The sequence below is a fragment of the Ranitomeya imitator genome, chromosome 9 (assembly GCF_032444005.1).
Source record: "Ranitomeya imitator isolate aRanImi1 chromosome 9, aRanImi1.pri, whole genome shotgun sequence".
Lineage (NCBI taxonomy): Eukaryota > Metazoa > Chordata > Amphibia > Anura > Dendrobatidae > Ranitomeya > Ranitomeya imitator.
The window spans coordinates 150681461-150697842 of NC_091290.1; the positions used below are offsets into that span (position 1 = coordinate 150681461).

Here is a 16382-nt window from a genome sequence, read left to right on the forward strand (position 1 = left end):
AGAGAGGTCAGTGGTGTAATAATCTGCAGGATATATCACTGTGTATCTGTCAGGAGGTGGAGGAGCGATGTTCTGCAGAGAGGTCAGTGGTGTAATAATCTGCAGGATATATCACTGTGTATCTGTCAGGAGGTGGAGGAGCGATGCTCTGCAGAGAGGTCAGTGGTGTAATAATCTGCAGGATATATCACTGTGTATCTGTCAGGAGGTGGAGGAGCGATGCTCTGCAGAGAGGTCAGTGGTGTAATAATCTGCAGGATATATCACTGTATCTGTCAGGAGGTGGAGGAGCGATGCTCTGCAGAGAGGTCAGTGGTGTAATAATCTGCAGGATATATCACTATGTATCTGTCAGGAGGTGGAGGAGCGATGCTCTGCAGAGAGGTCAGTGGTGTAATAATCTGCAGGATATATTATTATTATACATTTTTATAGCGCCATTTATTCCATGGCGCTTTACATGTATCTGTCAGGAGGTGGAGGAGCGATGCTCTGCAGAGAGGTCAGTGGTGTAATAACCTGCAGGATCTATCACTGTGTATCTGTCAGGAGGTGGAGGAGCGATGCTCTGCAGATCGGGAGTTGGAGATATCTGATGGGAATATTTTATGATGCGATAGCTCCATATAGTATGTGCGATGGTCACACGGACCTAGTTCGCCACCATGTGGACGCAGGGGGTACTACACTCCATGATGGATGAGCGCTCCTTGGCTGTAGGGTCATTTACTCATTAGCAAATAGAAATCTGCACCAGCACACAGCACACAGACCTGTCCGTCACATCAGTGGAGAAACTCCGTGCATGATCTGTTTGCACCCAGGAGTTAGCTCCAGAGCGGCTTCAGTAGGTGATCTCTATGAATGGCGCGCTCTTACACTGGCAGCGCTTACACTTGGATATTGGTGCAGAAAATCTCGGTGTGAACTGAGAGAAACAGCAATGATGGCCGAAATGCAAAATTGCAGAAAACCCCGCGGTTAGTCATGAAGTGGCTGGTGATTCCGGGACATCATGGATCACACGGTCGCACGTTGTTTACGGGAACGTCTCGATTTCCGTGTCCTCTGATCACGGAGTTTCCCAGGGATCGCAGCACAGAATACACATCAGATAGGACCGGGGCGACACACAATAGTCAGGAAATTCTGAGGGATCATTACATCAATTACTCCTAATCCCTCAAAGGAGCAGAGAAATCTGCTTCATTCTCTTCTGTCATCTTCTTGTCTTGCTGTATGCAGCCCCCGAGGAGGCGACGACTCTGCTGTATATGATGTGCAGTGGTTCACACTGGAGCGGCGGCCGACAGCAGAGCAGAGCTATAGAGCGAAGCAGAGGCATAGAGTGAAGCAGAGGCATATAGCGGAGCAGAGGCATAGAGCAGAGGTATAGAGCGGAGCAGAGGCATAGAGCAGAGGTATATAGCGGAGCAGAGGTAAATAACAGAGCAGAGGTAGATAGCGAAGCAGAGGTAAATGGCGGATCAGAGGTATAGAGCGAAGCAGAGGCATAGAGCAGAGGTATATAGCGGAGCAGAGGTAAATAACAGAGCAGAGGTAGATAGCGAAGCAGAGGTAAATGGCGGATCAGAGGTATAGAGCGAAGCAGAGGCATAGAGCGGAGCAGAGGCATATAGCAGAGGTTTAGAGCGAAGCAGAGGTATAGAGCAGAGGTATATAGCAGAGCAGAGGTATAGAGCTTAGCAGAGGCGCAGAGCAGAGGTATATAGCAGAGCAGAGGTATAGAGCGAAGCAGAGGCATAGAGCAGAGGCGCAGAGCAGAGGTATATAGCAGAGCAGAGGTATAGAGCGAAGCAGAGGCATAGAGCAGAGGCATAGAGCAGAGGCATAGAGCGGAGCAGAGGCATAGAGCGGAGCAGAGGCATAGAGCGAATCAGAGGCATAGAGCGGAGCAGAGGCATAGAGCGGAGCAGAGGCATAGAGCGGAGCAGAGGCATAGAGCAGAGGTATAGAGCGGAGCAGAGGCATAGAGCGGAGCAGAGGCATAGAGCGGAGCAGAGGCATAGAGCAGAGGTATAGAGCGGAGCAGAGGCATAGAGCGGAGCAGAGGCATAGAGCAGAGGTATAGAGCGAAGCAGAGGCATAGAGCAGAGGCATAGAGCAGAGGCATAGAGCAGAGGCATAGAGCAGAGGCATAGAGCGGAGCAGAGGCATAGAGCGGAGCAGAGGCATAGAGCGGAGCAGAGGCATAGAGCGGAGCAGAGGCATAGAGCAGAGGTATAGAGTGAATCAGAGGCATAGAGCAGAGCAGAGGCATAGAGCAGAGGTATAGAGCGGAGCAGAGGCATAGAGCGGAGCAGAGGCATAGAGCAGAGGTATAGAGCGGAGCAGAGGCATAGAGCGGAGCAGAGGCATAGAGCGGAGCAGAGGCATAGAGCAGAGGTATAGAGTGAATCAGAGGCATAGAGCGGAGCAGAGGCATAGAGCAGAGGCATAGAGCGGAGCAGAGGCATAGAGCAGAGGTATAGAGCAGAGGTATAGAGTGAATCAGAGGCATAGAGCAGAGCAGAGGCATAGAGCAGAGGCATAGAGCGGAGCAGAGGCATAGAGCAGAGGTATAGAGTGAATCAGAGGCATAGAGCAGAGCAGAGGCATAGAGCAGAGCAGAAGCATAGAGCAGAGGTATAGAGTGAATCAGAGGCATAGAGCAGAGGTATAGAGTGAATCAGAGGCATAGAGCAGAGGTATAGAGTGAATCAGAGGCATAGAGCAGAGCAGAGGCATAGAGCGGAGCAGAAGCATAGAGCAGAGGTATAGAGCGAATCAGAGGCATAGAGCAGAGGCATAGAGCAGAGGCATAGAGTGAATCAGAGGCATAGAGCGGAGCAGAGGCATAGAGCGGAGGCGCAGAGCAGAGGTATAGAGCGGAGCAGAGGCATAGAGCAGAGGCATAGAGCGGAGCAGAGGCATAGAGCAGAGGCATAGAGCGGAGCAGAGGCATAGAGCGGAGCAGAGGCATAGAGCGAATCAGAGGCATAGAGCGGAGCAGAGGCATAGAGCGGAGCAGAGGCATAGAGCGGAGCAGAGGCATAGAGCAGAGGTATAGAGCGGAGCAGAGGCATAGAGCGGAGCAGAGGCATAGAGCGGAGCAGAGGCATAGAGCAGAGGTATAGAGCGGAGCAGAGGCATAGAGCGGAGCAGAGGCATAGAGCAGAGGTATAGAGCGAAGCAGAGGCATAGAGCAGAGGCATAGAGCAGAGGCATAGAGCAGAGGCATAGAGCAGAGGCATAGAGCGGAGCAGAGGCATAGAGCGGAGCAGAGGCATAGAGCGGAGCAGAGGCATAGAGCGGAGCAGAGGCATAGAGCGGAGCAGAGGCATAGAGCAGAGGTATAGAGTGAATCAGAGGCATAGAGCAGAGCAGAGGCATAGAGCAGAGGTATAGAGCGGAGCAGAGGCATAGAGCGGAGCAGAGGCATAGAGCAGAGGTATAGAGCGGAGCAGAGGCATAGAGCGGAGCAGAGGCATAGAGCAGAGGTATAGAGTGAATCAGAGGCATAGAGCGGAGCAGAGGCATAGAGCAGAGGCATAGAGCGGAGCAGAGGCATAGAGCAGAGGTATAGAGCAGAGGTATAGAGTGAATCAGAGGCATAGAGCAGAGGCATAGAGCAGAGGCATAGAGCGGAGCAGAGGCATAGAGCAGAGGTATAGAGTGAATCAGAGGCATAGAGCAGAGCAGAGGCATAGAGCAGAGCAGAAGCATAGAGCAGAGGTATAGAGTGAATCAGAGGCATAGAGCAGAGGTATAGAGTGAATCAGAGGCATAGAGCAGAGGTATAGAGTGAATCAGAGGCATAGAGCAGAGCAGAGGCATAGAGCGGAGCAGAAGCATAGAGCAGAGGTATAGAGCGAATCAGAGGCATAGAGCAGAGGCATAGAGCAGAGGCATAGAGTGAATCAGAGGCATAGAGCGGAGCAGAGGCATAGAGCGGAGGCGCAGAGCAGAGGTATAGAGCGGAGCAGAGGCATAGAGCAGAGGCATAGAGCGGAGCAGAGGCATAGAGCAGAGGTATAGAGTGAATCAGAGGCATAGAGCGGAGCAGAGGCATAGAGCAGAGCAGAGGCATAGAGCAGAGCAGAGGCATAGAGCAGAGGTATAGAGCGAATCAGAGGCATAGAGCGGAACAGAGGCATAGAGCAGAGGTATAGAGCGAATCAGAGGCATAGAGCAGAGGCATAGAGCGGAGCAGAGGCATAGAGCAGAGGCACAGAGCAGAGGAGAGGCACAGAGCAGAGCAGAGGTATAGAGCGGAGCAGAGGCATAGAGCAGAGCAGAGGTATATAATAGAGCAGAGGTATATAGCGAAGCAGAGGTAAATGGCGGATCAGAGGTATAGAGCGAAGCAGAGGTAGATGGCGGAGCAGAGGTATATAACAGAGCAGAGGTAGATAGCGAAGCAGAGGTAGATAGCGAAGCAGAGGTAAATAACAGAGCAGAGGCATAGAGCGGAGCAGAGGTATAGAGCGAAGCAGAGGTAAATAACAGAGCTGTGGTAGATAGCAAAGCAGAGGTATATAGCGGAGCAGAGGTAAATGGCGAAGCAGAGGTAAATAACAGAGCTGAGGTAGATAGCGAAGCAGAGGTAAATAACAGAGCTGAGGTAGATAGTGAAGCAGAGGTAAATGGCGAAGCAGAGGTAAATAAGAGAACAGAGGTATATAGTGGAGCAGAGGTGCATACAGACACAGATACAAGACACATATACCAGAGCAGCGGCCTATATTGGATCAGAGGTTCATACCGCAGCTCCTGTTTATATTGAAGCAGTGGTGCATACTGGAGCGGTTTACATTCTGAAGCAGCAACTTTTTCAGTGGTGGCCTGCACCGGAGCGGCGGTCTGCACTGGAGCTGTTTACCTTCTGAAGCAGCAATTTTTTCAGTGGCGGCCTGCACTAGAGCGGCGGCCTGCACTGGAGCGGCGGCCTGCACTGGAGCGGCGGCCTGCACTGGAGCAGCAATTTTTTCAGTGACGGCCTGCACTGGAGCGGCGGCCTGCACTTGAGCGGCATCCTGCACTGGAGCGGCATCCTGCACTGGAGCGGCATCCTGCACTGGAGCGGCATCCTGCACTGGAGCGGCATCCTGCACTGGAGCGGCGGCCTGCACTGGGGCGGCGGTCTGCACTGGAGCGGCATCCTGCACTGGAGCAGCATCCTGCACTGGAGCGGCGGTCTGCACTGGAGCGGCATCCTGCACTGGAGCGGCGGTCTGCACTGGAGCGGCATCCTGCACTGGAGCGGCGGCCTGCACTGGGGCGGCGGTCTGCACTGGAGCGGCGGCCTGCACTGGAGCGGCGGCCTGCACTGGAGCGGCGGCCTGCACTGGAGCGGCGGCCTGCACTGGGGCGGCGGTCTGCACTGGAGCAGCATCCTGCACTGGAGCTGCGGTCTGCACTGGAGCAGCATCCTGCACTGGAGCTGCGGTCTGCACTGGAGCAGCATCCTGCACTGGAGCGGCGGTCTGCACTGGAGCGGCGGTCTGCACTGGAGCGGCGGTCTGCACTGGAGCGGCATCCTGCACTGGAGCGGCATCCTGCACTGGAGCGGCGGTCTGCACTGGAGCGGCATCCTGCACTGGAGCGGCGGTCTGCACTGGAGCGGCATCCTGCACTGGAGCGGCGGTCTGCACTGGAGCGGCATCCTGCACTGGAGCGGCGGTCTGCACTGGAGCAGCATCCTGCACTGGAGCGGCGGTCTGCACTGGAGCGGCATCCTGCACTGGAGCAGCATCCTGCACTGGAGCTGCGGTCTGCACTGGAGCAGCATCCTGCACTGGAGCGGCGGTCTGCACTGGAGCGGCGGTCTGCACTGGAGTAGCATCCTGCACTGGAGCTGCGGTCTGCACTGGAGCAGCATCCTGCACTGGAGCGGCGGTCTGCACTGGAGCGGCATCCTGCACTGGAGCGGCGGCCTGCACTGGTTTAATGCAGTGTTATCATGGAGATAGACTAGAGACACACTGCATTCATGGCCACTGCTGGTGCATAGGTCCAGAACCTGTACGCCCAGCAGTGGCCACAGTCAGGATGGATGGCTAGCCATCCGCTCACCATAGGAATGGATTTTGTTAAGAATGAGTACAGCATAGTAAGCATTTCTTGCACTGTCTGCTTCCATTTCCTATACGCTGCGCAGCCAGATGCAGCCGAGGGGACACTTTTGGTGTCTGTCTGGTAATGGGGGCATACAGCTATGGGAACGGTAAAGGAGCCATCGGGAAACCCTTCTGACATACAAAGTGCACAGGGCCACGTATCCCGGCACACAGCTGGGCGATGTCCCCTCTGATACACTGACAGATCCAGCTATAAGGAGGAATCAGCTGAACATCTGCACATCTGCGGCCAAGGGCGGCCATAAGCCGCAGTATCGGGTACATCAGCCAGGATTGCGGAGAGCTACTTTAACTTGAAAATAGGATTGTCGAAAATCCTTATTCCGCCTAATCCGCTGATTTGGGACAATACACATGTTTTGCCTTGATCTGGCAGCTGTGGATTATAGACACGCAGCGTATATCCAGACATCTGACAGAGCCGCCAGTGTGATAATATACGTGACATATAAACTACGGTATCATAATATAAAATACAGAATCACGATACAGCAGAGGCCATCATATCGTCTACATGCATTTATACAATGATACGCCAGAACATTAATATCACTGACCTCATATTGTGTGTCTCCCTTCCTCTGACCCATTGAGGCCTGGACTCCACATTCCTCTGCAGCTGTCCTGTGTACCCGACTGCACATCCTGTGCGTTGCCCGTTGAGGCCTCCATGGATCGGACTTGGATCTACGAGTTTGGAGACAAGTCATCACCTTTATTTCTTTGTCATGTTTCTCAGACAATTCCTGAAGACCATTTTCCTGATAGAGGCACAGATGTTAGGAGATAACAAGTAGTCCATGTCACTTCCACATTGCCCCATCACACGGCCTCCACCAGCTTCTCCCCAGAGTCACTCAGTGCAAACACTACACAAGACTCCACGAGACCTGCCATACACAGCCCAAAACACCTACCCTATACTGGGACCAACCCACAAGATCCCCGTATACCAGGAACACCCCACAAGACCCCCCATATACCAGGAACACCCCACAAGACCTGCCGTATACCAGGAACACCCCACAAGACCCCCCATATACCAGGAACACCCCACAAGACCCACCGTATACCAGGAACACCCCACAAGACCTGCCGTATACTGGGAACACCCCACAAGACCCGCCGTATACCAGGAACACCCCACAAGACCCGCCGTATACCAGGAACACCCCACAAGACCTGTGGGCTGTATTAACAGAAGCATTGAGTATAGATCACGTGAAGTCATTATTGCACCCTACTCCTCTATGGTCAGACCTCATCTGGAATACTGGGTCCAGTTTTGGGCACCACATTTTAAAAAAGACATCAACAAACTGGAGCAAGTTCAGAGAAGAGCGACCAGAATGGTGACCGGTCTGCAAACCATGTCCTGTGAGGAACGGTTACAGGATCTGGGAATGTTTAGCTGCAAAAAAGACTGAGAGGAGACTTAATAGCCGTCTACAAATATCTCCAGGGCCATCACATTTCAATGCAAAAATACCCAGTCTCATATTGTTCAGTATGCCAAGCAATTAATGCCTAGCTGCTTACATAGCACTCCATGGTAATTATATTCAAAAAGGAGAAATATTGGAGTGTTTGGCAAAATTTCTATAACAGCCTTTATTGACACAGACCATCAAACTTAACAAGCAAGATTTAAAAAATGTGAATAAAAAGTACCCCAGCACTGGCCGCACTCAGACCTAAATGTAAATGTGCACACGTCAGGATTAGCCTTAGGAATTTCTGGTGCATGTCTTGGCAGAAAACACAGCTGCGAATTTGACGCTTTTTTTGTGCGGATCCGCAGCGTTTTTTGTGAGGATTTTTCTGGGTTTTTTACCCCTGCGGATTTCTATAACGGAATGGGTACAAAAACGCTGCAGATCCGCAAAAAAGTAGTGACATGCTGCTTCTTTTAATCCGCAGCAGATTTTCCGCACCATGACCACAGTGTTTTTTTTTTTCTCATTTACATTGTACTGTAATCAATTGCAGATCTGAAGCGTTTCTGCACTGCAAAAGACGCTGCAGATCCGCAGAGAATCCGCAACGTGTGCACATAGCCTAATACGTAAGGGCTTCAAGCAGCATGATATTTCGAGGACCCCATCACCTACAATGTCCATCCACCTGATCCCAAAGGTTAATGGAGGGAGGACATTACTCAATACAGCCCAGTAGCTGTTGTAGAATCTACTCTGGGGATTCCTCTCCCATACTGCCCCATAATACATATGGTCACAAAAATCAACCTATGTTAAGTTAAATAAAAGGGGCATGTTACCCAGACTGAGGCACACCGCTGGACGCACCCCGACGCACGTTTCGCCGCTCTATAGCCTTGCTTTCTCAAGAGGAGGTGTGTTAATGGTTTCCTACAGGACCTTTTATATCCATGGTAACCGGTCATGTATTTATCACATGACCGGCCACCACTGGACTGTGTATACATGGCGCATGCGCCTGCGGCCGGCCGCACCATACCCATGTGACCCGGCACATCGCCGTCCAACATCCGAGTCACATTGTAGAAGGATCTTTATTCTCATTTGCACAAGGAAAGACTAGAAGCAACGGGATGAAACTGAATGAGAGGAGACACAGATTAGATATTAGAATAAACTTTTTGATGTTGAGATTGATCAATGAGTGAAACAGGCGGCCACGAGAGGTGGTGAGTTCTCCTTCAATAGAAGTCTTCACACAGAGGCTGGACAGATAACTGTCAGATGATTTAGTGAATCCTGTTTTGAGCAGGGGGTTGGACCAGATGACCCAGGAGGTCCCTTCCAACTCTACCATTCTAGGATTCTATGACCTGCTATATACTGGGAACACCCCACAAGACCCTCCGTATACCAGGAACAACCCACAAAACCCGCCATTTACCAGGAACACTCCAAAAAAAAAAAAAAAAACACCGTATACTGGGACACCCACAAGACCTGCCGTATACTGCGAACACCCCACAAGACCCTCAGTATACCAGGAACACCCCACAAGACATGCCATATACTGGGAATACCCCACAAGACCCTCAGTATACAGGGAACACCCCACAAGACATGCCATATACTGGGAATACCCCACAAGACCTGCCATATACTGGGAACACCCCACAAGACCCTCAGTATACAGGGAACACCCCACAAGACATGCCATAAACTGGGAGCACCCCACAAGACCCTCAGTATACAGGGAACACCCCACAAGACATGCCGTATACTGGGAACACCCCACAAGACATGCCATATACTGGGAACACCCCACAAGACCTGCCATATACTGGGACTTCCCCACAGGACATGCCATATACTGGGAACACCCCACAGGACATGCCATATACTGGGAACACCCCACAAGACATGCCATATACTGGGAACACCCCACAAGACCCTCAGTATACAGGCAACACCCCACAAAACATGCCATATACAGGGAATACCCCACAAGACCTGCCGTATACCAGGAACACCTCATAAGACCTGCCGTATACTGGGAACACCCCACAAGACCTGCCGTATACCGGGAACACCCCACAAGACATGCCATATACTGGGAACACCCCACAAGACCCGCCGTATACTGGGAACACCCCACAAGACCCTCAGTATACAGGGAACACCCCACAAGACATGCCATATACTGGGAACACCCCACAAGACATGCCATATACTGGGACTTCCCCACAGGACATGCCGTATACTGGGAACACCCCACAAGACATGCCATATACTGGGAACACCCCACAAGACATGCCATATACCGGGAACACCCCACAAGACCTGCCGTATACTGGGAACACCCCACAAGACATGCCATATACAGGGAACACCCCACAAGACCTGCCGTATACTGGGAACACCCCACAAGACCCTCAGTATACAGGGAACACCCCACAAGACCTGCCATATACTGGGAACACCACACAAGACATGCCATATACAGGGAACACCCCACAAGACCTGCCGTATACTGGGAACACCCCACAAGACATGCCATATACAGGGAACACCCCACAAGACCTGCCGTATACTGGGAACACCCCACAAGACCCTCAGTATACAGGGAACACCCCACAAGACCTGCCATATACTGGGAACACCACACAAGACATGCCATATACAGGGAACACCCCACAAGACCTGCCATATACTGGGAACACCCCACAAGACCTGCCATATACAGGGAACACCCCACAAGACCTGCCATATACAGGGAACACCCCACAAGACCCGCCATATACTGGGAACACCCCACAAGACATGCCATATACTGGGAACACCCCACAAGACATGCCATATACAGGGAACACCCCACAAGACCCGCCATATACTGGGAATACCTCACAAGACCTGCCATATACTGGGAACACCCCACAAGACCCTCAGTATACAGGGAACACCCCACAAGACATGCCATAAACTGGGAGCACCCCACAAGACCCTCAGTATACAGGGAACACCCCACAAGACATGCCGTATACTGGGAACACCCCACAAGACATGCCATATACTGGGAACACCCCACAAGACATGCCATATACTGGGAACACCCCACAAGACCTGCCATATACTGGGACTTCCCCACAGGACATGCCATATACTGGGAACACCCCACAGGACATGCCATATACTGGGAACACCCCACAAGACATGCCATATACTGGGAACACCCCACAAGACCCTCAGTATACAGGGAACACCCCACAAAACATGCCATATACAGGGAATACCCCACAAGACCCTCAGTATACAGGGAACACCCCACAAGACATGCCGTATACTGGGAACACCCCACAAGACATGCCATATACTGGGAACACCCCACAAGACCTGCCATATACTGGGACTTCCCCACAGGACATGCCATATACTGGGAACACCCCACAGGACATGCCATATACTGGGAACACCCCACAAGACATGCCATATACTGGGAACACCCCACAAGACCCTCAGTATACAGGGAACACCCCACAAAACATGCCATATACAGGGAATACCCCACAAGACCTGCCGTATACCAGGAACACCTCATAAGACCTGCCGTATACTGGGAACACCCCACAAGACCTGCCGTATACCGGGAACACCCCACAAGACCTGCCGTATACCGGGAACACCCCACAAGACCCTCAGTATACAGGGAACACCCCACAAGACATGCCATATACTGGGAACACCCCACAAGACATGCCATATACTGGGACTTCCCCACAGGACATGCCGTATACTGGGAACACCCCACAAGACATGCCATATACTGGGAACACCCCACAAGACATGCCATATACCGGGAACACCCCACAAGACCTGCCGTATACTGGGAACACCCCACAAGACATGCCATATACAGGGAACACCCCACAAGACCTGCCGTATACTGGGAACACCCCACAAGACCCTCAGTATACAGGGAACACCCCACAAGACCTGCCATATACTGGGAACACCACACAAGACATGCCATATACAGGGAACACCCCACAAGACCCGCCATATACTGGGAACACCCCACAAGACATGCCATATACTGGGAACACCCCACAAGACCCTCAGTATACAGGGAACACCCCACAAGACATGCCATATACAGGGAACACCCCACAAGACCCGCCATATACTGGGAACACCCCACAAGACCTGCCATATACTGGGACTTCCCCACAGGACTTGCCATATACTGGGAACACCCCACAAGACCTGCCATATACTGGGAACACCCCACAAGACATGCCATATACTGGGAACACCCCACAAGACCCTCAGTATACAGGGAACACCCCACAAGACATGCCATATACAGGGAACACCCCACAAGACCCGCCATATACTGGGAACACCCCACAAGACCTGCCATATACTGGGACTTCCCCACAGGACTTGCCATATACTGGGAACACCCCACAAGACCTGCCATATACTGGGAACACCCCACAAGACATGCCATATACTGGGAACACCCCACAAGACCCTCAGTATACAGGGAACACCCCACAAGACATGCCATATACAGGGAACACCCCACAAGACCCGCCATATACTGGGAACACCCCACAAGACCTGCCATATACTGGGACTTCCCCACAGGACTTGCCATATACTGGGAACACCCCACAAGACATGCCATATATTGGGACTATTCCTCCCTCTACCTGTGAAGTGTTCCCCGTGCCGTTGGCTGCAGCACAACCCCACAGCACTGATCCACCCCCATGCTTAATGGGTGGCGAGATGTTATTTACCTGAGATTTTGTGCCCTTTTCTCCACACTTACTTTTAATCATTGTGGGCAAATATTTCTATTTGATCCTCATCGGTCCACAGGCTTGTTTAGATACTCTTGACGCTGACGTTTATGGTGAGGTTGCAGGTTTTCTTCTGATGACTCTTCCATGACGGCCATATTTGTGCAGGTGTCTCTGAACAGTAGAACAATGTACCACAACGCCAGAGTCTGCGGAATCTTTCTGAGGGTCTTTTGCAGTTAAGTGGGGGTTCTGATGTACCTCTCTAGCAATCCTCTGAGCAGCTCTCACTGAAATGTTGCTTGGTCTTCCTTATCTTGACCTCCACTGTTCCGGATATCGGCCATTTCTCAATTACATTTTGAACTGAGGAAAAGGCAACTTGTAAGTGCTTTTCTCGCTTCTTACAGCCTTCTCCTGCTTTGTGGCCTCCGCCATTCTCAGAGTGCTTTGTGGCCTCCGCCATTCTCAGAGTGCTTTGTGGCCTCCGCCATTCTCAGAGTGCTTTGTGGCCTCCGCCATTCTCAGAGTGCTTTGTGGCCTCCGCCATTCTCAGAGTGCTTTGTGGCCTCCGCCATTCTCAGAGTGCTTTGTGGCCTCCGCCATTCTCAGAGTGCTTTGTGGCCTCCGCCATTCTCAGAGTGCTTTGTGGCCTCCGCCATTCTCAGAGTGCTTTGTGGCCTCCGCCATTCTCAGAGTGCTTTGTGGCCTCCGCCATTCTCAGAGTGCTTTGTGGCCTCCGCCATTCTCAGAGTGCTTTGTGGCCTCCGCCATTCTCAGAGTGCTTTGTGGCCTCCGCCATTCTCAGAGTGCTTTGTGGCCTCCGCCATTCTCAGAGTGCTTTGTGGCCTCCGCCATTCTCAGAGTGCTCGGCAGCGTCTCACAAGATCCCATGGCTGCTGGATTTTGGATAGAGGAGGCTGGGTTTTTATAAAGCTGGAAATCTGCATAACCCGGCCTGTCCTAACGATGATGGTGAACAAACCAGAACCCTAACAGGTTAATTAAAACCTTGGTCAACGTTATCTGAGTATACAAATCTCCAAGGGTGCACAAACTATTGCTTTTTGTAATTTTTAAATTGTAAAAATTTTTTTTTTTTTTTTTTTTACCTCAAATACTTAACCACACGGCCTATAAAGTGACAGAAACCATGGCGCCACGTAACAGCAGCCATATAACCATGAAGCACCTATTTAATCAGCTATACATGGACTGAGCTCACCTCACTTCACCAATGCACAGCTACACCGAGCCTACATGCTGCTTCAAGAAGCAGAGAAGCCATCTTTGTTGCCTCTAGCAACCAATCACAGCACATCTTCCATTCCATTTTCTGGTCTGGTAGAATGAAAGCTGAGCTGTGATTGGTTGTTATGGGCTATAAACTCTCAAGGAGGACAACAGGAATGTATAGTGATTTCACTAGGCACGGCGGCCATATTGGCGGTCACCTCATGAGAGGAGATTTGGGACAAATCCGCCGTCTCCATATTATCTTTATCCCTCGTACTAACATTGTCGAACCCTGAGGAGCAGTTGCCATTAGCAACCAAGTGATTGCTGATTCCCGCAATGCCTCAGAAACACTGCCGCGCGGGTTATTTCACCGCCATTATGAAAGGGGTTTATAATTTGCAATATAGATTAACCCCTTTGGGTCTGTACGCACCACGTCTTATTCAGGCGGCCAAACATGTCTTTTGAAAATGAAGACGCTCCTTTTCCCTGGAGTTTTGTAAACCAGAAGTGTCTTTTTTTGTTTGTTTTTTTGTAGTAGTTTCCCGAGAAATTTTCCTACTTTTTTTTTTACAACTATGTGGTTTTTTACAAACTTTTATTTCAGCCTTTTTTTTTGCCGACTTTTTGTGACTTTTTTTAAAAATTTCCATTAAACGTTAAAAAAGACGCTATTTTTTTTTTAAAGGAAAGATGTGGACACTTGGTTATCCTCCGAGTGTCATTTTGAGCCTTCCCATTATTACTAATATTATTATTTATTATTATTCCATGGACTGGATCATACATGTACATATACAGATACTGGCTGATGAGGGATCATACATGTACATATACAGATACTGGCTGATGACCGGATCATACATGTACATATACAGATACCGGCTGATGACCGGATCATACATGTACATATACAGATACCGGCTGATGACGGATCATACATGTACATATACAGACACCGGCTGATGAGGGATCATACATGTACATATACAGATACCGGCTGATGACCGGATCATACATGTACATATACAGATACCGGCTGATGAGTGGATCATACATGTACATATACAGATCCTGGCTGATGACGGATCATACATGTACATATACAGATACCGGCTGATGACGGATCATACATGTACATATACAGATACCGGCTGATGACGGATCATACATGTACATATACAGATACCGGCTGATGACGGATCATACATGTACATATACAGATACTGGCTGATGACGGATCATACATATACATATACAGATACTGGCTGATGACGGATCATACATGTACATATACAGATCCTGGCTGATGACGGATCATACATGTACATATACAGATACCGGCTGATGACGGATCATACATGTACATATACAGATACCGGCTGATGACGGATCATACATGTACATATACAGATCCTGGCTGATGACGGATCATACATGTACATATACAGATCCTGGCTGATGACGGATCATACATGTACATATACAGATACCGGCTGATGACGGATCATACATGTACATATACAGATACCGGCTGATGACGGATCATACATGTACATATACAGATACCGGCTGATGACGGATCATACATGTACATATACAGATACTGGCTGATGACGGATCATACATATACATATACAGATACTGGCTGATGACGGATCATACATGTACATATACAGATCCTGGCTGATGACGGATCATACATGTACATATACAGATACCGGCTGATGACGGATCATACATGTACATATACAGATACCGGCTGATGACGGATCATACATGTACATATACAGATCCTGGCTGATGACGGATCATACATGTACATATACAGATCCTGGCTGATGACGGATCATACATGTACATATACAGATACCGGCTGATGACGGATCATACATGTACATATACAGATACCGGCTGATGACGGATCCTGCACCTTTACATGATAACCCTTATTATTTTAATAATGGCCGGACCGTCCATGATGACACTTTCTATTATGTCCTCCATTTCCTTATAGAGTGTCATCGTGCGAGCAGCAGGACCCTCACTCCTCCTGTCACTGCTGAGCTATGGGTTACTGTGTATTGTTTCTATAGTCTGTACATGTCCCCGCTAATTGTACAGAGCCGTGGAATATGTTGGCGCTATATAAATAAAATTATTATTATTAATCTCAGCCACTGACAGCAAACAGAGCACAAGACCACACCCTCCCCAGAGCCCTGGAGGACTACAAGTCCACTCATGCCCTGACCCCCAGTGCATGCTGGGAGAGCTGCACATCCACATCTGGAGCCCCCAGGAAACCTCCAGCTGCTGAGGTGGGACGAGTCCATGTCAGGTGACTTGGGGGACGACCACCATTACTGAGGCGGCCTCACACCCACGTCAGCTCTCGGCACAGTAATCATTCCTGGTCGCTGATGAGATCCGTTTTGCTCTTGTTCTCTCATTCACTACGTTTCCTACGACCACGCAGCCCCCCCTGGACGATGAATGGTTCCATCCTCGCCGCCTGCCTTGCATTTGATTGGCAGCCCGCTAAACCACTAGATGTTGAGTAGAGGGGCGGGGTCCCGGCAGAGCCCGCCCACTGTGAGTGACAGGCAGCCTCCACCATCCACGACAGCGCTTTTTTTGCTCTCCTTCTTGTCAGTGATGAAAAGAGTGACAGGGAATATTGACCAATCAGAGCGGCCACTTTCACTATGTGGGCGGTCCTCACTTAGCAGCCAGCCAATGGCGTGGCTTGGCATAGC

General features: G+C 50.5%; 1 protein-coding gene across 1 annotated transcript; it reads right to left on the reverse strand.

Moving 5' to 3' along the window:
- Nucleotides 1–4751: 4751 nt before the first annotated feature.
- On the reverse strand, nt 4752–12850 carry LOC138648650 (skin secretory protein xP2-like). Its single transcript, XM_069738438.1, has 2 exons — nt 12676–12850; nt 4752–5941 (listed from the first exon to the last, which is right to left on the reverse strand). The coding sequence occupies exons 1-2, from the start codon at nt 12848–12850 to the stop codon at nt 4752–4754; spliced, it is 1365 nt and encodes a 454-aa protein (XP_069594539.1).
- Nucleotides 12851–16382: the final 3532 nt, after the last annotated feature.